At 50.3% G+C, this 22,577-nt stretch overlaps 1 protein-coding gene across 6 annotated transcripts in view; it reads right to left on the bottom strand.

Annotated features, from left to right (window-relative positions):
- The window catches only part of PHACTR3 (phosphatase and actin regulator 3), a 275,267-nt gene that overhangs the window by 6,691 nt on the left and 245,999 nt on the right, over positions 1 to 22,577 (bottom strand). For all 6 annotated transcript variants that reach the window (XM_023231975.2, XM_023231974.3, XM_023231978.2 and 3 more), the window contains 2 exons: positions 4,345 to 4,400; positions 479 to 540 (listed from right to left, as the gene is read on the bottom strand). In XM_023231975.2, the coding sequence (XP_023087743.2) occupies positions 479 to 540; positions 4,345 to 4,400 (118 nt within the window). The remainder of the gene's footprint in view (positions 1 to 478; positions 541 to 4,344; positions 4,401 to 22,577) is intronic.

Here is a 22,577-nt window from a genome sequence, read left to right as displayed (position 1 = left end):
AGATTAAGGTATATAGAGTTGCTACCTGTATTGGCCCTAGTAAATGGTAACTATTTGAGTCACAGATAAGCTTTCTGCAACTAAGGAACTTCTAGACATATTGGAGGTGAACAAAAGTGATGAGTGCAAAATGTAACTAAAACACTGATACCCAGGTATGCTTTTCCCAGACACTGTAAATTAAGAAAATGCCAATCAACTTCTGGCTTCCACCTGAACATAAGTAAAAAATGTCATGTGCGTTATGCACCTCTCCAAGTGCTACTGTGCTAGGGAAGGACTTCGTCCGTAGGGAATGTCAGAAGGAGTTGACTCACTGTTGTTGAGCAAATATCCTGATTTAACTGATGCCATGTTGTCCAGGAAAACATTACTCATGATCACAGAGTGATACCTAGATTACTCATCCCACCTGCTACCGAAGCAGCTGTTCTCTAGACCACCTTTTATTATTCAGGCAATAAAATGCTTATAGTACCTTTCTTGTCAATCTTTGCTTGATTTCTCTTCTTTCTTCCTGCTCTGTCTGATCATTCCTTTCTGTGAAAGATTAAAATAGGGAAAAAAAATAACAAAGAGAAACAGTTTGAAAAGTTCTTCTCTTTAGTAGGAACGTGTACCCAAGATATCCGTATTTCTGGGAGCTGAAGGTAAGATATTAAGGAGATCTTCAGGAGATCTTTTTCCACATCACTCTTTGTGGTTTCTTTTTCCCACTTTGTCAATCATTGTTCAGGAGATCATGGTCTCATCACACAGAAATACTTGTACTAAGCGAAGCTTTGCTGTCATCCCAACCTGGTCTCCTCAGCCCTTCTGTGCATTAGAAACAACCACAGATATGGCTGCTGTTTAAGGAAGTAGACATCTCTGTGTCTGTCTTTCTCACTGATTTTCTTTCTCCCCAAATATCTTTATATTTACATCTAGCACTTAGATGCCACATTAAAAATATCTGTAGTAAACTAAGTGTGTATGTACATTTCAATATAAATAGCACTGCCACTACTTTTTTTTTCCTTAATAAGCATACAGACTTTTTAACCAACATAAAACATGGAACACCTTCTTCAGCTCCTGGGCAGCATATGCTTGCCTGAAATTTATATGTTCAGACTATATTTCAAATCTTAAGATATCTATGAACCTAGCTGACTCTCCATTGCTGAAGCGTGAACACTGTTATATGACAGTGCCTTGTAAAGGAGCCCAAGTCCCTCAGCAAAATTAGCTTTGCTTGGTAAGTTGTGACTATTAACATTCAAGCTGTGCTCTCACCTATACTTGGAAGCTAAAAATAGACCAAAGTGCTGAGATACAGTATAAAATGTAAGCTTCCCCCTGGGATACAAGATAATGGCTGTCCTATTTCTGGTGTTCTGCGTTGCTAAATAAAGCCTTAGGTCCGTGACCTGAACATAGCTCCATTCCTAGGAAAGAGATTTCAACAATCAGCATTCCTAGAAACAGTGCTAGGTTTTGGTAAGGGAAATCCTGCCACTTGCAATTAACACAATTTCACATTATCTGCCTTTATTTAAAAGATGCATTTCAAATATTTATACCTTTGTGGGATTGGTTATATGAGAGTTTAATATATTGTGCTTTCCAGTAATTTTTTTAAGTGAGTCATCTTAGACTAGGGTGTTTTAAAAAAGGTAATTAAATCCTGTTTGTGCTTAATTCTTTATACAAGTGAGAAACCAGAAGAAAACCATACTTTTAAGGTATCATCAGAAAGCTGATAAAATTAGAGAAACATTGTGAAAGTGTCCAGATAAGGCCAGCCATGAGGGATTTACGTGACAAAATTTTTCAGATTTCTTTAAAATAGGCCATGGGCAACTCCCATGTGAAAAGATTGAAACAAGTCAGATCTTTTTTTTTTATCTTGAAAAATGTCATCATTACTACGAAGGTCACCAGCAGGGTCTTTGGAGAATTGATCTTTGAAAGTTCCTGTCAGAGTGCTTCTTCGTGCCAGGTGCTCTGTTGGATACTTTCTCCAAGAAGTCCTCCCTGTTAGTCTAAGCCCACAGACCTCCCCTTCTCAGCTCCCTTTAGTGATATGTTTGTGGATCTCTTATTTCCAGACTCAGAAAATCCTGTACATTATACAAAGCAAGGGACCCATAATCAGGACTGCTACACCCATATTTTCTGGAAATAGCTCCAGCAGCTTGGACAGTTATACATGAGTCTTCCATGAATGTCCAAAACGTATTACTGCTTCTGATGCAGTAGTTAAGAAAACGGGCAGTGGAGTTAGGCAGACCTGGGGTTGAACTCTAGTGCTATCCTTTTTCCAATATTCATTTGTCAAAAAGTGCAAACCTCACAAATATGTTGCAGTGATTAAATGAGGGAATATATACCAAGTACTGAATACAGTCCATGGCACAGATTGGGCCTGATAAAGAATTACCGTCGTCATAGAAAGGGGCCACTGCTCCTCTGCTTTTCTATCCAGGTTATAGTGTTACCTGGGCAGAGTTTTGAGTGCTCCTCAGATACAACTGCAATTAGTCATGAGTTCCCCCTTGAAGCAAACACAAAAGTAATATTCTAAGGACTGATTACAAGAAGAAAATGCAATATAGTATAAGTGCTTGAAGTCCTGTGTTATCAAGAGCCTATGAGTATGATGTTTCATACTAGGCTCTATATAGTTACCCTATTCTCATCTCCACAGAACAAAAGAAAAACCAACCACCCACCACAAACCTAGCAGTAAAATTCTCAGGTCCTCCCACTGAGGACACCAGAGAGGGCTTCCAAGCTAAGGACAAACCTACATCCACTAATGAAGGCACAGTGTTTATGGCGGGATTGCCATGGCCACCGCAGAGGAAACCCATCTTCCCTTCTGTGCACTGAAGGTCAGTGCAGTCAGTTTCAGTTATGCACTTGTTAGCTCCCTGTCACCAAAGACAGTTCTATTTCTAAGGCTCTGATATTTATTTCCAAAGAATAACACAATTAGAAGCACTTGCTGGTGGGAAGACCTAGGAAGGAAGAGGCTGCTACTGAAAGAAGACATGGTTCCTGGGTTAAAAGTCTGGGCTGTAGTACTCTTCCTGTTCCAAGGCTACTTGGAATGTGGTGCTTTCTGTGTCTTGAACTTGCCTGGTTCAAGTCTGGACTGCTACTTTTAGTAGCATCTGCAACTTACAAGCTTTACAAATAAGTGACTTAATTTTTAAAACTTCAAATATTTGGCAACTGAAACAGCTTGACTTTTCTGCCTACTTAATTAAGCATGTTATCAATGAAAAGCTTTTCTTTAAATCCTCGGAGATGGTATAGTTAACACAGAACCGTAGTCACTATATCTTAAGTTTAAACAGTCAAAGGAAGAAGTCTTTATCTGAGGGTTATTTTCAACAATCTATAAAGGAGGGGATTGTTTTAGGCAGTTAATGAAGGCATTGAGGCAAAGAAAGGAGAGAGGAATCAATTCAAGTTCAGTACCCAGACCAACAAGGGGCTCTGCGGTATTTTCTGACAGAAAGTCAGCTTGGTACCATTATAAAACTTTGTAAAAAGATGCTCACAAATAAGAAACTCAGAGAAAGTCTGCAGTATTCATCACATAAAGAGAAAAAAAAAAGTCCTTTAAAAATCCAAGCCATTAGAAGACACTTTCTGTAGAAAATGTTTTAAAAACTGAAAATGACTAAAGAACTATTTGAGAAACACTTTTTCAAGAGGTTTTCAAGAGGTTTGGCCACCCCTAAGTCACTGACTTTATGGAATATTTAATGGAATAGAGTGCCCTAGAGCATGGAGGTTACTCATGAACACCTGTGCTCAGCAGATGCTCTAATTGTCCACCTAAAGGGAAATGCAAGGGGGCGCAAGCCTGGGAGCGACAGAGGGTCCTGGAACCTCAAAGTCCTCCGCCACATGAAAGCTTCCCATGGCTTCACTTTCCCTGAGCTGACTGCTTTATTCCTCCCAAGTATAACAGGCAAGGGGTGTGTCCTTCTCTAGTGAGATTTATGATGCAGTTCATGCTTTGTGATTTCTGTAGCCAAGAAGAACCCCGACCCAAACTGCCAGGAAGACCTGCTTAAAACCTAATGTGCTTAGACATATGGAACTAACCCTGAAAATAAAAACATCTTTATGCTAAGAGAGAGGAGTTTTTTTAAATTAAAAAATGTTTCTAGATATATCAGCTTTCCTTTGGGGCTTGCTTTCAGAATTCCTCAGCAGCTCAGGTTTACTGGGAGCATAGAGCATTCGCTTGCAGAGAAGGGCTGGGTTACGGGAACTCAGAATTTGTGCAACAGCCTCACCACACGTGAAGGAAAACCTCTAGAGGAATCACCAGCTACTCACGTTTCAAGATATTTCTTCTCTCCAGCTCTTCCACGGCAGGTCTTTGGCTCAGCCGTCTGCGGAAAAACACTAGAATTACATTTTGCACCATAGTGGCTGCCTGCAAATTCCACCTGGGGTCTGCAGGGATAAGGGGTGGCTGGCACACCCCTATAGATCGCCTCCCAAGATGGGGAGGAGAGAAAGTGAACCTTTGGTTGTTGCCTCTTGCTGGCAAAATCAAGTCAGACTTCCAAGTGAGAGTGAAAGCTGCCCCGTCACAGAGCTAATACTAGGGTAGTCCTTGTTCCAACTCCGCATGTGCAGGTCTTCATTTTTCTGATCTGTTGCCCAAATCTTGCCTGGTCTGGACCGTTCACCAGAGCAGCATATTTAAGCATCGAGGAGATCTGTTCAGGAAATTCTTTTTCCTGCCCATTGGCTTAGGGAGGGGTGGGTAGCACCACCTGTTTTCAGGCTTCTGGATCCAGAGGTGCTGGGAGATCCATGCTTCCCAGCACTGCCTCCGTTGTCAGCAGAGGAGACACCAGCCGTGGGAGCACTGATCTCTCCCTCCGGCTTTCTGCCTGCTGAACGGCTGAGTAGAGCCGCCTGTGCCCAGCCCCGCACAGGGGGAGTGTCTAAAGACGTCTAAGGGGCCTCCCGCCTCTTGTCAGCAAGCATAAAGCTCAGCTCGAGCGCTGAATAAAAACTGGGAATCTCTTCCAGCCAGCACAGCTAACAGAGCTGAGCCCACCCACACGCATTCCCCTCCCACCATCAGCCCAGACGGAGTGTGCGATATGAAGACAAATTATTTCTTTTTCAAGTGGTCTCTCATTGAAGAAGTTGGAGGATGCAGCCAACAACAGTCACCACCAAAAAACACAAAGGGCTTGTCAGGAGAAGGAGGCATCATTATCCAAAGTTAATGCCAAGCTCTGATTATTTGTGTGACTACAATAATATTGTCCTTGGGCCAGAGCCAGAAACCTTCCCACTTCCAGATCCTCTAACCACAGCAGGGAGACAACAGGGCCCAGTATTTGAATGCCCAGAATTTAGGGCCATAATATTTTGCCCTGGCGAGGATGTTGCCTCCATTTAAAAATTATTTATCTCCTATTTATAATCCTTGTCCCAGCAGAAAGCCTAGGACGTTGCAGGACTCAGCCACTCCTCCCTCCCCACTAGAACACAACCCTTTGTGGTTCTGCTCCCCCGGGGGCTTTGTCTTCTGGCTCTGTGGGTGGTTGCTTCCACGTGTATCTCGATGTTTGGTGAGACTTGAACCTCCCCTCTGACAGTTCCTGGCTGGAATCCTCCCCAGTCCCAAACAATGCGTGCAAAGCCTCGCTCACTAAGTGTTGCTTCTGCAGTCTGGTCAAAACACCCCAAAGGCCATTCATTCAAGCACTCAGGAAATGACTGTGAAATATTTGCTAGTGCCAGGCACTGTTCCAGGCCCCCAGAGCACAGTGCTGAATATGGGAAGACTCCCCTGCCCTTGGGAAGCTCATAGTCTACAGCAGGCTCGTCTAACCCGTGGCCTGCAGGCTGCATGCAGCTCAGGACAGTTTTGAAAGAGGCCCAATACAAATGCATAAACTTTCTAAAAACATACAATATGAGATTTTTTTGCAATTATTGGTAGCTCATCACCTATCATTAGTGCATTTTATATGTGGCCCAGGGAAGCTGAAAGATTGGACACCCCTGGTCTAGAGGTAAAGGCAGACAAATGAACAAAATCATCTCAGAGAGTGGTCAACGCCGTGGAGGAAATGGGGGATACGGTGGGGGAGTGGTTGGGCAGGGGCAGATACATTCAGAATCTGGCAGAGATACATTTTGCTGAGACCCAAATGAAGAGAAGCAGCCCGTGTGGGAAGACCACAGCTCTCTCCACAGCGTCTCATAACTGTTCACACATAGGGCTTAACCATTGAGGGCGTGGGGGCGGGGCAGGGGTGGGGTAATCAAGACAGGCTTCATGGAAGAGGAAGCTTCTGAGAGAGTTATACAGAATCCACTTGGTACAGCAGTGTCTGCAAGGGTCTTGAAGAAGGAATTAGGTTAAGGAAGAGAAATCATCAGGAAATTGGAGTTGTCTGGGGTCTCCCCTTAGAGCTGGGCACCCAGCGTTAGCTCGCTTCTTAACGTATCTGAGTCTCTGTAAACAGGGAATGGCAAGAGAACCTGACAGCCACTTTGTCTGGATAAAGATGGGACAGGCCACCATAGGAAAAGCAGGAACAAGCCAGATCCCTGGCCCCAGTGCTGCCCACAGAAGGGCTCGGAAGCATGAAGGAGATGGGATGCAGGGCGAAGGCACACAGGCACTTTTAGAGCAATAGAAATGAAAAATCCCTGAAGCCCAGCAAGAGTGGGTACACCATGTCTTTTACCCATGAAAAGGTACTTCCTTTGCACAGCTCCTCTGGCTAAGAGGGAGAGGCTGTGTGTAGGAATGGGATTCTGGGAAGTAAAACGTGGAGTCCTAATAAGTAAGCAACAATGAGGAAGGGGTCCTAGTTGGGGGAGAATAATTGTTCTGAGAGCCGGCTAATCACAGACAACCCACTGGCATGACATCCTATTTCCAAATATCTTGTTCCACTCGAGGCCTCAGCAGCACGACCTTATCTGCACATAAGGCCCTCTGGCACAACCCTATAAAACTTCCTTCCAGCCCCTGCCTCTTTGCAGGCAGCCCCTTCTCTGCTGTGCTGCCCGTTGCACCCTTGCAACGGATCTTCATACTTTCTCTAATAAATTTGCCTTTCCTTACCTACAACTGCCTTGATAAACTCTTTCGCTGTTGCCCCAGCCATTTGTATTTTATGTGTGGCTCAAGACAATTCTTGAGCCAGCTGCCCAGCCAGGAACACCCATAGAGACACCTGAGGAGTGAGGCTGTGCATTTCCTCAAATCTGAGAAGTACCCCGAATGTCCCTGGAGGCTGGTGTCCACTGGCATGGCCCCCAAACAAGCCTTTCCCCCCCTCTCTGTTGGAACCTTATCTTTCTCATCTAAAATGAAAATTAGTACCAGACCCTCTCAATGAGAATTAAATGAGATAATGCACAAAAATGTTTGTGACAATGCATGCTTGGGATATAGTAATTTCTCAAGAAAACCCAACCTGTGACTTGCCAGCTGGTCGTGGACCATGTTCCCAGAAAGGCATTTCATCCAATTGATACATCTCAGGAAAGCGTGGACATCAAACCAGCAAAAACTGCGCAATTGGTCCCAAGACGCAGAGGCAGCCTGGTGGTCCAATCGCTCACTTCATCTAGCTGCCAGGCTTCTCAGTGAATGTCACCAGGGCACCCCTGAATGGTCTAGAATATGCAGTCCTCTGGATGGACACAGCCCCGGAGGCACAGGGTTGTCAACAGAGCAAAAGGGTGCTCAGGCCAGGACCCCACTGGCTTGTTACCAACCCGCCTCTCTACCCACAGAGTGCCAGGACCCCACAGCTGGAAGGGTGGATGCAGAGCCACAGACAGCACTGTGGGCCCCAAGACCCTCCCTGTGGTTCTCACCAGCAGAGGGGATTGAGGTGAGCAAGAAGGCCCCTGATTGCCAGGTGAGGGTGCTGAGCAGGGTCTTAGGGTGGTGCTGCCAACCCAACAAGGCCAGGCCACTGTTCAGACGAGGCTCTAACCTGGACATGAGTGTCTTCCCAGAAGGTGATACTTTAGTTGGGATCCAGAGGATGACTGGGGATCGCTAGGTGAGGAGAGGACATGTGCAAAGGTCCTGAGGTGGGGTCGTTTAAATTGCATGGAGGTGTGTGTGCACCGAGTCTGAGCAGGGGCAGGATGCACACAGCCTGGCCTCCCTGGAGAGGGAGTCTGGATTCACTCCTGGAACCCCAGAGCAGCAGTGAAGGATTTAAAGCAGACCTGGGTGAGACGGAGTAGGACTGTGCCAGGACTAGATTTGCATTTGGAAACACTCTCTGGAGACTCTTCCAGATTTCTGTCCAACAAAGACAGAGACGAACCCACTAGCAAGAGATACGGACCTGCCCAGACCCCCACCAGATACCAAGGACAAAGTGTGCTGCAGGCCTGTGAGGGGCCCCTGAAATGTTCAAGACTTGGGGAAGAAGTTGGCCATACGGCAAAAACACCCCACACTCCAAATTAATACTTGTTACCCTAAGTATATATAGAAGATACCCTTTTGTCCATCTGCTACCTGAAGCTATGCTAACTCTTCATGCAGAGTTGGGGCTTCCAAAAGGAAAAATGGCGACGAGCCTGATGCCAAGGACAGACAATTACTTTGCCAACATTACAGGCGAGACCCTTGAGGCTCAGAGAGAGAGGAATGTGATCAGCAGCTACTACGGCTAGAATCAGAACCCACAGCAAATTCCCGATGCTAGGAGGACCAAGGCAGGGAGGAACTCCAGCAACACCAGCTGGCAGGAAGCAGCCAGCAGGGACACAGCTGGGAAGAGGCCCGGAAAGCATTCTCCCGACAGAGAGTCGGGTTCAGGCAGAGGCATGCACCGCAGGTCACCACCCCCGCCCCGCAGCATGCTGACCCCTACCTGACACACAGTCACCACTCAGGCCAGGGTGGCCCAGGATATTTTCTGGGCAGAACCATGGCCAGGAAAAGGGCAGTCAGGTTGAACGAGTCAAGAAGCTCTGCTACAGCAGACCCCTAGAGCCGGTGCAGGCAAGGGGAGCAGCCTGTGTCGAGGAGCAAAGGAATGGGCGCCGGTACCTCCCCTTCACTACATAGCCTGCTTGGACCTGCCTGGGGCAGGGATGCCGCCAGGGCTTCCTGGGCTTTGAGCTTCAGGATCAAGGTGCTCTCCGAGGAGCCACAAGAGACGTGGCCGGAGCACAGCTGCGCTTTGGCAGCTGCAGAAGGCCTTGTGGAGGGGTGGGGCAGGGCAGGTGGGAGTGCAGAACCCCTGTGGGATTCCCCAACCCTCCCCACCCTCTGCAGCCGCTCGAGACTCCCGATTCCGAAATGGGGTGATGTCCTGGTGCTGCCTGGAGCTGGGGAAGCCACAGTCTGTTTCTGACTCTCCCCACTGAGAAAGCCTGAGTGTGGCAGTTAATTAAAGCGTCGCGTGGGTGTGGGAGCGACACTAAGAAAAGAAACTCCAGAGACAGAGAGCAGCATCTGCCGGTCTCCCCACCTGGTCCCTGGCTTGTGCACACACAAGAGATGGGGATGACAGGGAGTCTGGAAGGACCAGGCTGGGCTGGGAAACCAGGCAGAGGCTGAGCAGGCCCTGGAATGCAGACAGGAGTTAGAGGTATCGAGTGCGCCACACCCTGGAAAACGATGTCTGTATGTTCAAGTGTGGATGTGAGTCATTTATGGGGGCCAAGGGGGCACCAGCCAAACAGGTGACCCCACAGGCACTTTCTGGTTCCGAGTGCCTCTCACAAGACAGATCTGTGGCCGTCACCTGTGACACACCTGACCCTGTGCTGTGAGTACTAGAGGAGACAGAGCAGGGGACAAACAATGGGGATGTAGGGGCCTAGAGGTGGAGCCGATGAGACCATCAACAGTCTAGACAGTTAGAACACATGGAGAGGCTCCGGGAGTCATGATGCAGCTGTGCCACCCACATTTCCAGGTCTGTGGAGGCTGTCAACCGTCTATTCCACAGTCAGCACTGGGGCCCCAGCACTGGCACAGAGCTAGGATTCCAGTTCCCGCTCTGACCCCTGCCAGCTGGGTGATAGGGTCACACCCTCCCTTACTTGAGCCTCTGATTCCCCAGGTGAACACCTGCCAACCAAACCCACAGGGATGCTGGGAGAGTCAAGAACACTAAATACAAGAGGAGGCTGGCACACAAACAGGTGGCATTATCATTACTACTATAGCACTGATATTATTCACCTGGCGTGCTGAGCCCAGGTCTCTTCCAGCTTGAGCCAGCAGAACTGCAGGCTCCATCCTGCCCAGAGCCTCCTTGCAGGCCTGGATCCCCAGGAAACACTCCTCCTTCAGACACTCACAGCCTCCTCCATCAGACAGATGCTCACACCCTCTTCCATCATCTACTCGTTCACACCTCCATCCGATGCTCACATCTTCCTCCATCCGATGCTCACACATTCCTCCATCAGATGCTCACACATTCCTCCATCAGACACTCACAGCCTCTTTATCACTGACGCCCTCTCCATCAGATGTTCACACTGTCTCCATCAGACACACCCTCCTCCATCAAACACTCACACCTTCTTTCATCATCTACTCACACTGTCCATCACTCACCCTCTTCCATCAGACACTCATACCCTCTTCCATCAGACATGCACATGCTCCTGTGTCTGTCATAGCCTCTTTCATCAGATGCTGCCTCTTCCCCCATCAGACGCTGTCTCAGTGCCAAGCTTGCACCAGTTTCTGAATCGTCCTCTGCACACACTGCTCAGCTGACTGCCTTCCTGCACGATGAGCATAGCAGCAGGGGCTGCAAGTAATTTCAGGAAGTGGAAGGACACAGGGTCAGGAGAAGTGTAGTTCCAGCTCCCCAAGCTTTGCCTCCCTGATGAAGCCCCAGCCAGCCAGACTGCCCCCTAAATACACATCCTCCAAATCTTCATCTCACCCCAGCACAGATGTCACAGAAGAGGTTTGAATCAACATCTAAAGTCACCTCAATGTGGAGCAGAAATTGAGAAGCAATTCCTTCCATACAAGGCAGAATGCCTTCCTAGAGAGAACAGACAGCGCTACACCCACAGGGGAGGCCTGTGCTATTTTGGGAGGCTCCTTTCTGGGAATGCCAATCCTGCCCCACAGCCGCCTTGAGTCACTGAGAAAAGCTGGCAGCCCCCGCCTGGAGATGGGATTCCCCAGTGAGGCAGTGTCTCCACACACCATTCACACGATGCATCGATGTATCGTCAGACATCTGATGGTGAATGGGGCAGATACCTCCTCTCCTTGCCCCCAGGCGCTCACCATCAGGGTGCATGGATGACAGGCACGTTGATCGTATGTCTCAGAGCATCAGAGCAACGTGGGTGTGTCTGGAGAGAAGTTCAGGAAGAGAAGAGGACTCTTCAGGCCATAAGATGAGGCCTGGATGATGAAAGAAACAGCTCAAGAGAAAGACCTGAGGTGGGTGTCCAGGCAGAGGGGACGCAGTGTGTCCACACTAGGAAACAGCAAGCAGGGATGCTCTGCCCGCTGAGGGCTCAGCTGGGAGGTGGTGGCTGCTGGTCCACAAGCCCAGGGCAAGCCCCATTCCCGCACCCAGCAGTCCTGACTTCCAGGATGCCAGGGAGGATGTGACCCCAGGCACTTTGAGTCCAAAGCCAACCTTTTCACACCCTGTTCCCCACCTCCTCACACCTGCTCAGTGCCCAGCATGGTGGGCTCAGAGGTCCCCACCTCCTCACACCTGCTCAGTGCCCAGCATCCTGGGCTCACAGGCTGGCTCCAGCCACCACCCAGGCACTCACCAGGCCCCTGTGTGATCTGGCTCCTCTTACTCGCCATGTCCAGCACCCCAGGGAGCTCCAAGCCTGCTGAGTTCTGCTTGCATCCATCCATCCGTCTGTCCATCCATCTGCCTCTCTCTGTCCCCAAGGCCACTTCCCGGATCCAGGCCACAAGCCTCGGCCCTGGATGATGGAGACTTCCACAGTGTCCACCTCCCTGCCCACAGCAGCATAACTCTAACTTCCACTCCCACGATGAGCTCAAGCCTGGGTTCCCACCATCCTCAGGACAACCTCCAAGGCCTTCAGCAAAGCCTTTCAGTCCACGTTGACCCATCCAGCAGTCCTTCCTACTCCCACCCCTCCCAAAACTCTGTGCCCAGTGATGGCCCCACGCCGAGCTGTGTTTACTGATAGGTGGCTGTTCACACTGTCCCTGTCCAGCAAAGATGTCCTTCTCCTCACCCAGAGGTCCCCAGCCCCACTGTACCCCGCCCCATTATAACAATTGTTCTGTCTTGTCCCTTTTCCTCCAAATCTCTCATACGCATAACCAAAAAACAACATAATACCCTATCGGCAATATAAAGGAGGAAAAAGGAAATTAAGTTTTAATCAAATAACGCATATTCCAATAGGTAAGTACCAGGCATGGCTGGATTAGGTAACACAATGCACACTGCCAATGCTGCCCCTACAGAAAAATCACCATCACAGTGCCAGCCACAAATGCAGACAGACCCACAGCTGCCACACTGGTCACTCCATGCCCTGAGAGACACTGGTGGAGAAATGCTTCTTGGTGAAGTTCTGGACAAAGCAAAGTTCCCTCCCCCATCTATGGGAGAGGTTTCTGGCATTTGCATTCCAGGAGATGTACCTGTAATACAACTCCACCAAATACCTCCTGTGTGTGTCCACAGTGCACTTAGGCTGAGGCTCAGGTCATCATAAACGGGCTTCGGACTCTCACGTGTCCCAGGGACATTCAGAAGTCAAGTGGAATGGGGGCCAGTCTTCATTGCTAAGGAAGGGCCCCATGGCTGCAGAACGCTGCCTCCTGGGACCATCCTGAAAATACAGCAGGAGCCCCAGTTGCTGTGACAATCCACAAAGCTGTTTCTAAAAGGCCACAGAGAATGGCTGGCCTGCCTCCTATGTCCTGAGGGGGCTTTTGATGTCAGGAAGGTGTCCCATGCCTCTTATGCACACAGTGGCATGCCTTCAGGCCAAAGGCTCCTGCCCACTCTGTCCTCCCAACCCCACCCTGCAGGAGAAATATGTCCCCTGGAGCTGGGCTCCCTCCCAGGGCAGCGCAGGAAAGAACTCCAGGTATGTGGAGTTGGCCTCCCAGAGTCTCCAGTGTCTCTTGTCCGCCACCTCCTGGGTGCAGCCAGTCCCCTCTCTGCACCTCCATGGTCTCACCTGGTGAGACTGAAAGGAGAGAGCCATATGTGAGGGGGCTAGCCAGGCGGGTGTGCCCTGGGCTCTGCAAGCTGCACACTGCACTGTCTCCATCACTGCACTGTTGCTATTTCTGCTTTGTCACCCTGGCTCTGTGACCCACCCTAAGCCAAAAAGGGACTCTAGACTGCCCCGCCCAGGGATGAGTTAGCGCCCCGGGCTACAGATGAGTCCTTCACCCTCTGCACCAGGAACAGCCCCCTTGGTGCTGGGGAGGGGTCTCACCGCCAGTCAGCCGCCTGGAGCCCCGTGTTCCAAGGCCTCAGGTGAGGCACAAAGTTCACTTCCATTCCCGCCCATGGCCAGCTGGTCACCAGCACCAGTCTCTCTGAATGGTTCCCTGGCTGCCCCGAGAGGCTTCCCCAACTCCACCGTGGACATGCCCCTTCCACCTCCTCTTCCAGGTGCTGAAGACAGCAACATGGACACCAAGGAATACCCAAGTCACCTTCCGTTTGGGGACTCTCAGAGGTGCTGAGGAATCACCTGGTGCCTGAGAACTATGGGAGGGAGGGAAGGAGAGAAGGGAGGGGAGCGGGGAGAGGGAGGGATTTGAATCCTATGGAGAAAAACCAGGCCCTTGACTTTCAGGACCAAACTCGCATCTACCCGTAGAGAGGCACCTTCTGTTCTCACAGTCAAGGTAACGCAGAGAACGTCATTCACAGTGACACCCAGCCCTGCCAATGCTATCTTTGAAAGGAGGAAAGTGGAGTGAAGAAGAAAGGCCAAGAACATGTGTGCAAAGAGGAGGGAGAGAGGCAGCCTGCAGGGAAGGACGTGAGAGAGGGAAGCAGAGGGAAGCGGAGAGACAGCAGGCGTAAGAGGCAGGGCCAGGACGGTGTGTGCAGAGCAGGCATAAGAGACAGGGCAAGGACGGAGTGTGTGGGAGAGCGGGTGTGAGAGGCAGGGCCAGGAGGGTGTGTGCAGAGAGAGCAGCTGTGAGAGGCAGGGTGAGGACAATGTGTGCAGTGTAATGCCAGGTGTAAGGCTGGGGCAGGGGGTTCCACTGGAAGGAATGTGCCCCACGTCCCACTGGGCCCCACCACCCTGCCTGACCTCCTCGGGTCCCAGCCAAGGGTAAGCCAAGTCCAGGTTGAGTCAGCCAGGAAGAACCAGGACACTGGCCCCACATTGGCCCAGGCCAGGGACACGCGGCGAAGATCTGTGTTCATCCACCAGGACCCAGAGGCCCCAGCCCATGGCAGGGAATTCCTGGAGGGAGACAACCTGCTGAAGAGCAGAGCTCCAGCCTCCTCGAAGCCGCGGAGCACCCCTCCCCTCCCCCACCCCGCTCCTCTCCCTCCTCCTCATACCTTGTCCTCCTTCGGTCGTGCTGACCTGCTGAGCTGCCCTTGCCCAGCGGGGCTGCTACAACACAGTCCCCTAAACTCAGTATCTTATAAACAACAAAAATCCATTTCTCCCAGTTCCGGAATCTGGGAAGTCCAAGGTCAAGGTGCCAGCAGATTCGGCCTCTGGGGAGGACCCACTTTCCCAGAAACGATATCTTTTCCCTGTGTCCTCACATGGTGGAGGGAGCAATGCAGCCCTCAGGGTTCCCTTTTATGAGGGCGCTGATCCCGCTCAAGAGCACTGCACGCTCATGACCTAATCACCTCCCAAAGGCCCCATCTACAACCACCATCATACTGGGGGTGACACATGAATTTGGGGAGGACACAAACATTCAGACCACGGCACATGCCAAGCTGATTCCCACCCAGTGCCTCTGCTGAGAAAGCTGTTACCCAGATCTCCCCATGGCTCAGCTTAAACCTCTTCTTCTGGAAAGCCAACCCTGACTCCTCCAGCTGAAGTAACTGGCTTCTTTCTGCACAGGTTGCTCCCCAGTGCATTTGTGTATTTTGTGGCCTTCATGGCCAGAATTGATTATTTATGTTTTGAGTAACTTAATGGTAAGAACTGCATCAGTAGTACCCAATGCTGTGTACTCAGGGCTCTGGAACCAAGCCTGGCCCATGATGAGTGGTCAATGAACCAGTGACTGAATGAATGGAGTGACTGAATGAATGAATGAATTAGTGAATGAATGAATAAACGAGTGACTGGATGAATGAATGAGTGAATGAATGAATGAGTGAATGAGTGAATGAATGAGTGAATGAATGAATGAATGAGTGGATACATGAATGGGACATCAAGGCAAGGCCAGGTTTACATTGAGAAACTTTAGCCCAAAGGCTGGTTTTGACAGCAACAAGGCAACCTTGGGCAAGCCACCCTCCAAGCCTGTGAAAGACATACGACAGTCTCACACTTGCGCCGCTGCCACCAGAGTGCAAAAGGCAGTATGTGTGCTAACCCAGGACAAGCCACCAAGCTGGCCAGTTAGGGACTCAGGGCCCCTCCAAGGGCAGAGACTTTGTCTACCTGGTCACTGCTGAATCCCCAGCCCCTACACAGCCTCTCAAGCTGGCACAGCAAAATGAGCAGAGAAGTCACTGGCGATGCAGGGATCCCACTGCAGAGTGCATGGTTCTGGGCTTGTGGGACACAGCTCAGCCTTACTGACGGAACTGGGCTTCAGTTGTGGGGCAAGTCCAAAGCTCATCGTTATTCACAGACCTCCACGGAAATAACCACCACATGGAGTGTGTGGTTGTGCCAAACAGCACGTCACTGTGCCACCTCCAGATCAGCAGAGGGCAGAAAGCTGGAAAATCCACAACGGTGACAGGAGTGTAGACAGAGCCCCTCCCCACCACTGGTGGGGCTGTCAATCAGGGGCATTCCCTGGTGATCAGTGCTCAGGTCAAAAATGACAGATGCATATATTCTCTAACCTGCCAGGTCTAGTTCCAAGATTTCTGACGTGTGTGAACATCCTTCCACATGGGCCTCTTATAGACACACGTAGGAGGACGTTCGTGATAGCCAGCCACAGGGCAGAGCCTCAATGCCCATTAGGGCCTAAAGGAGCTGTGTTCAACCCCGCGGTGGAATTCAGTGCCATTACAGAAAGGAACCGGGTGCTGCTCCATTAGCCCTTATGTGGAAGGCTCTCCCGGCCAGACTCTGGGGAAGATAAAAGGGAATAAACATGAGTATAGAAACTGCAAAACCACATCATCAAGAGTCTAAGCTTTGAACTTGCCCTTTGCTTGAAAACTGGCTTCTCTACAAATCACCTGCGGAGCGAGGTTGTGAGTGAGAGACTGAGTACACTCTTAGATCTGCTCACGAGCTTCCTGCCAACCTTGAATCTGCGAGGGTCAATTTGATGTGTCAACCTGAAGGATGTGGGGAGGTGGGGTCACAGTCCCCAGTTACTCAACCAAACACTCATCTAGGTGCTGCTGTGACGGTGTCTGGTAGATGTGATCAAGGGCCATCATCAGCTGACTTTAAGGCATGGAGAGTGTCCTGGCTGAACTGGGTAGACCTGATCTGATCAGTGGAAAGGCCTTAGAGACAGGCTGAGGCTTCCTGAAGCCGAAATCCTTCCTGTGGACAGTGGCCCCAGTCAGGCTGGGAGTCCCGTCCTGACTTCGTGGCCTCCCTACGGATTTCAGACCTGCCTGGCCACACTAGCTGAGCTGTGCATGGATCAGGAACTGGTTGCTTTTGTTCCCAAACCTAATTGCACCAGGTGTACTTGTTTCTGTAATTAGGTAATTTAATTAAGCTTTTAATGCACATTGATTGAATGATCTCATACGGATGTAAAATGAAAATGTAACTTCTACGAAAACTGAGCTTTGGAGTCGGTAGAGGCAAATTGCTAAAAATACCGCTGTGCAGTTTGCGTGGGAGAGAGGAGTGAGATCTGGGGAGGCGGGGCCTTACAACTCTGGAAGGAGTCTGCACTCAGATTGCTTCCAAGTGTCTTTAAATACTCACTCCTCTCCAAAGAAACTGACAGTGGAACTTGTAGGAGACGCATCCAGCCTTTGTTCAGAGCAAAAATAACTTAAGTTGGTAGGTCCTTCCTCAAAGAAATGTCCTTGGATTCTGCCTCAAAGTGATGGCCAAGCAAGTGACATCTGTATGATTTAGTTTAAAATAGTGTTTAAAGCATGAACAAATCATGCTTATGATCTCTTCTTTCAAACGGCTTTTTGAGTAGTCACCTGAGGCTGAGCACTGAGGACAGGTCTTTACTCTACCTCCCTCCAGAGACTGATGCCGAGTGAAGGACCTGCCGCAGGTGCGGGCTCAGCCCGAGCCGGGCACAGCACATGGAGGGTAATATCTGCAGATTACTGTTCTGGGCATTAGGATTCCTATAAAGACCCACTTCTGAATGGTCACAAATGGTCTCGGGGACAGTGGCTGACTCCGGACAGATGGATGAGGTGGGAGTGAGAAGTACCGTTTTATTTTTTACCATGTATATAAATCCCTTCTTCAAATTTTGAAAATGGAAAGAATACGTAATGCTCCCCACCACCTGCTCCCAGGGCTAAGATCCTTTCGGGTCCATTCCACAGGCACCAATGGAGCATCCGCCAGGTACCAGGGCCGCCTTGCCCTCCAGCTCCTTCTGCTTTCCTCCTTGGAAGCTGAGCATTGCCTGTCTCTGACCTTTTGCTCAGGCAGGGCCCCTGCCAGCCCTTCCCCTCCCCATCTCCATCTCTGGGCTTCCAGGGTCACTCCCATGCACTCCTTCCTGTGGCTTCCCAGGGTCCCCGTCCCAGCTCAGCCCTCTCCAGGGTTCGCCTGCCCTGGCGGCTGTTCCACTGGGCATGTCCACTGGGCATCCTCCTAGTGAGGCTGGGAGCTGGAGGCAGGGCCTTGCCCAGCACGGGGCCTGAGGCACACGGTAGGTGCCCGTCAGGCTGACTGAACCAGCCGAGTCAGAGAGAAACCAAATCCACCTGAAAGTGTCCTCGAGTTAAGAAAAGACAGGTGCACCTCATTTGCAGACCACACCATTTCCACAGGACCCAGACCTTCATCAGCAATGGCACTGACATGCACCAGCGCCCACCAGCGCCCACCAGCCCAGGAGGGGACGCTGGGAGCCAACTGCATGGAACATGGTCACTCTGCCCTGCAGCCCTTCCCCGTCCAGTCATAGCCACGTATTCCACACGTACCACACACATGTTCACTTGACCTCCCCTCCCCCATGCTTGCTGGTGGAATGGAAGCTTCGGAAGGCAGCCCCCCGCATCTGCTTTGTTCGTTCCCCCCATCCTAGGCCCAGTGCAGAGAGCGGCACATAGAGGCTGTTCAGGAAACGTCTGTTGCTGAACTAAAATGTCGGAGAGAGAGTGGGATCGCTGTGGAGGGGATGGGATTGCTGGGGAAGGGGTAGCGTGTTTTTCCACATCACTCTCAAGGCCCCTCAGGGTTCCCCTTTCCCTCCTCCGCCTCAACTTCCCGCCAGCAGCTCCCTCCCTGGCCCAGCATGGGAGGGTCAGGAATGGGGCATTTTTAAATTCCCGGGCGGCACTCTCCAAGCCCACAGGGCTCCACGTGCACTCCTCAAACCAGGCAGCTCCAGAAATCATTTAGAAATCATTGCTACCTAACAGACAGAACGCTTTCCATTCACTCATCCATCTCTTCATTTGTTGCTTTTCTTCCTTTAACATAACAAAATTAACTTGAACGCCTAAAGCGGCAGAAGCCGTGAGTTTCCTACCCCATTTCCCTTCTCCCCTTCTTAAGCCTCAATGCTGCTCCTATTCAGAGCAGTCTCTTTTCCAGCTGACCACGGCCACATGAGGAGGGTCCAACCAAGGAGCAGTAGGTAGATGTGGAGGAGTTTCTGGGAGGAGCCCTCTGGAAGAGCTGACTCCGCTGAGATGCATGCCCCTTTGGGACTTGAATGTGATGTCTGGTGCCTTTGCAGCCACCCTGGACCATGGAGGATCAACAGCAGCATGAGGGTAAATAGCAGGAAGATAAGAGGAATGTGAATCCTTGTTGATTTTGGAACAACCATGCCAGTCCTGACTGCCTAGGCAACTATCCCAGAGAGTGAGGTGCCTCTAATATGGTATCTGGAGTCAGCCTGCCTGGGTCATATCTCAGCTCCACTAGCTTACCAGCTGTGTGACTTTGAGCATCTTAACTAATCTCTCCGGGCCTCCATTTCCTTAGCTGCTAAGAACATCCAATAATAGCGTTTACATCTTATGTTGAAAGGAATGCAGGCCAACACCACCCCTCATACATAACACGGGTTTCATACATGTTAATGAGCTATGGTTGTGCTGTTATTACTATGACTTCTACTCACACACGCTAAGCCCCGATCCTGGGTGAAGCAGGGCTGTGTGGTATTTAGTCCCCGCAAGCATCTGAGCAGGCAGACGTGACACACCCATTTCAAGGCTCGGACACATCAAGTGACTTCCCTGGGCTCACTCAGCCCATGGCTCTCAGCCAGGCCTGCAAGCCCACCAAGCCACCTGCTCTCTGGTTTGGGAATCATGTTTTATTGATACTGAATGGGGCTTGATGTTGTTTTGCATTTTCTTACGAAACATGCTGTACCATCCTCTACAGATTCCCAAGCAACCAAGGAAAACAAACAGCAGCTGACCCTCTCTGGAGGCCTCAGCAGGGATGGGGCCACTTCACACTGACACTAAACAGAAGGGGCCTGAGCCTCTCCCCTGCACAGGATGGGATTCGGGGGTCCCACTCCCTGGACCCTGCATACCACACACAGACGGGATCTCCCTCCCTCTACGTGGGGACTTCCACCCAAGACGACGAAGCCTCATATTTATATCCTCTCGGGCTGAGATTTGCCAGTTTAAACTTGTCCAGATTTGGAAGCTGTGTGTTCTGTTGCTTAGCTACCTTCATCTAAAAGCAGAATGTACAAGATCCGAACATGATAGCCACTGCTTTGCCTGATCCATGCTGGCCTTGCCTGCCCCAGCCTTTGCAGGACCACCAGCACCCTCCCTTTAGGACTGAGGTTGATTTCTCCCCACAACATCCCACAGAGCCTGTTCACGGCACTGCCTCACGAGCTCCTTTGCATTTTTGCAACAAATCTTTGAAAGTGCCCTCATAAATCTGGGTGGTCTTCTTGACCTTGGAGGCTCTGCAGTGTTCACAGGCAGACCCCTCACCACAGCGGTGAAGCAGGAGCTGGTGCTCAGGAAGAGCATCTGTGTAGAACAGACCTGATCTCCGCTTGCCCTGAGATTTCTAAACAAAGAGAGACTGGAAGCCCCAGCAACAGTACCCCTGGAGGGCTGGGAAAGTCAGCCAGATAAATGTGCAGCATCAAAAAAAAGGAAGAAAATCATATAAATTGCTAAATGCCAACAGCCTCTGTTATTGGGATCTCGGAATCCAAAGAAGGCTATAGATGGCACAGTCCTGCATGCCTCAGTTGACGGGTGGCCAGTACTGGGACAGCACTGGCCCAACCAGCTGCCTCAGTTGACGGGTGGCCAGTACCAGGACAGCACTGGCCCAACCAAGCCACACACAGGGGTGGCAACCCGAGCTGGACCTGTGGGATCTGTGGTGTCCCAGCTCAGACTCACCTTCCCACCATTTTGTTTTCTTTTCTTTTTTTTTTTTTTCTAATGACAGAGTCTCATTCTGTTGCCCAGGCTGGAGTGCAATGGCACCATCATAGCTCACTGCAGCCTCTAACTCCTAGGCTCAAGCCATCCTCCCTCCCTCCTGAGCCTCCCAAGTAGCTGAGATCACAGGTGTGCACCACCATGCCTAGCTGTTTTTCCATTTTTATTTTTTGTAGAGGTGGAGTCTGGCTGTGCTGCCCAGGCTGATCTGGAAAATAGCAGGAAGATAAGAGGCAGGTGCTTCAGTCCTGTGGGCACTTGGTAACTCAGGTACCTCCCTCTTATCTGCCTGTGGGCACCCAGGTCTGGTGACCAGCCTGGGCAACATAGCAAGAGATCCTGGACCCAAGCGATTCTCCTGCCTCGGCTTTCCAAAGTTCTGGGATTGCAGGCATGAGCCACTGCGCCCAGCCCCCACCATTCTCAAGAGTCCTCTTCTCTCCAGGCACAATCAGGTTCAGCAGAGGCTCCAGAACCTGCTTCAGATGTGGGCTTCATTCCCTCACAGGCCAAGCCCCCAGACGTCAAGGGGATTGAGAGCCCAAGTTCCCTGAGTGTCTCCTAGGGAGCAAAGATGGGGCAAATTCGTGATTACGGAAAGGATGAAAATGATGGTGAGGATAAAAATGTTGACAAAGTTGTTGCTAAAGATGATGGAAAGATAATGAGGAAGAAAAAGATGAAAATGACAAAGATGATGATAAACAAGTGGTGAAGGTGACGATGGTGATGAAGATAAAATGATGACAATGAAAAGATGCTGAAGAAGAAGAAAAGGATCTGATGAAGATAAAGTTGCTGAAGCAAAGGGAATGGTGACGCCAATACCTGGTCATGTTTAGGAGACGCCTTCCCATGCAGTTTCCCCTTCATCCCTGCAGCAGTAGCTGCAAAATCACCGAGTACCCACAGGACCCAGCACCATTCTAGGGACTGGAGATACAGCTGAGGGGGAGAGGCTTCTTTCTGGAGTAAGGAAAATATCTTAAAATCAATTGTGCTGACAGAAACACAACTCTATGAATATGCTGGAAGCCCTGAATTGGACGCTTAAAGTGCGTGAAGCGTATGGTGTGTGAATTATGTCTCAACAAAGCTGTTAAAGCTGAAAGAGACAAATTCCCTATCCTCAGGGAGCTCAGATTTCTTTTCTTCCCAGAGAGCTTCCTGTCTGCCAGGCATGATTCCAGGCATTCTACATGTGATGGCTCATTGCATCCTTCCCGTGGCCCCACAAGACAGGCTCTGTTGTAATCACACCCCTTTCACCGAGTAGGAAAGTAAGGCATATGTGAGGAGATGACTTCCCCATGCCCACATGCTGGAAAACTGCAGAGCTGGCTGGGAACCAAGGCATTCTGTCCATCCTGACTTCTCAGCGGCGCACTGTGCTGCTTCCTCGGAGCAAGGGTGGAGCTGAGAGGGCCGCACACAGGGGCAGCCCCCTCACGTCTGAGAGGAAGGAGACAGGTTCACAGGGGCTCCCTAGGATACTGCCAGTGGTAGCCCTGGAGGCTTCCGCTGCTGACAGTCAATTTACAGGATGACCCATTTATTTTCCCCGCTAACTCAAGAGGTGAAAATCCCCTTAACCTCAGAGTAAACAAACATGTACTTCTCCAAAAACAAGTGCATAAGTGACTTCATATCAGAGGTGGCCAGTGGGTGGTCCCGGGCCAAATACCGTCCACAAATATGTTTTCTGGGTGCACACGTTGCTTTTAAAAATCTGAAGAGGCTCTCAACATTTACATGAAGGCTATTTCACCAAAAAATCAAATCTTCAGTTTCTCTTGGAAATTCTGGCCACAATGG

Source organism: Piliocolobus tephrosceles, chromosome 20 (genome assembly GCF_002776525.5).
Source record: "Piliocolobus tephrosceles isolate RC106 chromosome 20, ASM277652v3, whole genome shotgun sequence".
Taxonomy (NCBI): Eukaryota; Metazoa; Chordata; class Mammalia; order Primates; family Cercopithecidae; genus Piliocolobus; species Piliocolobus tephrosceles.
The sequence above is the reverse complement of the archived record's forward strand: the minus strand, read 5'-3'. Positions and strand labels throughout refer to the sequence as shown.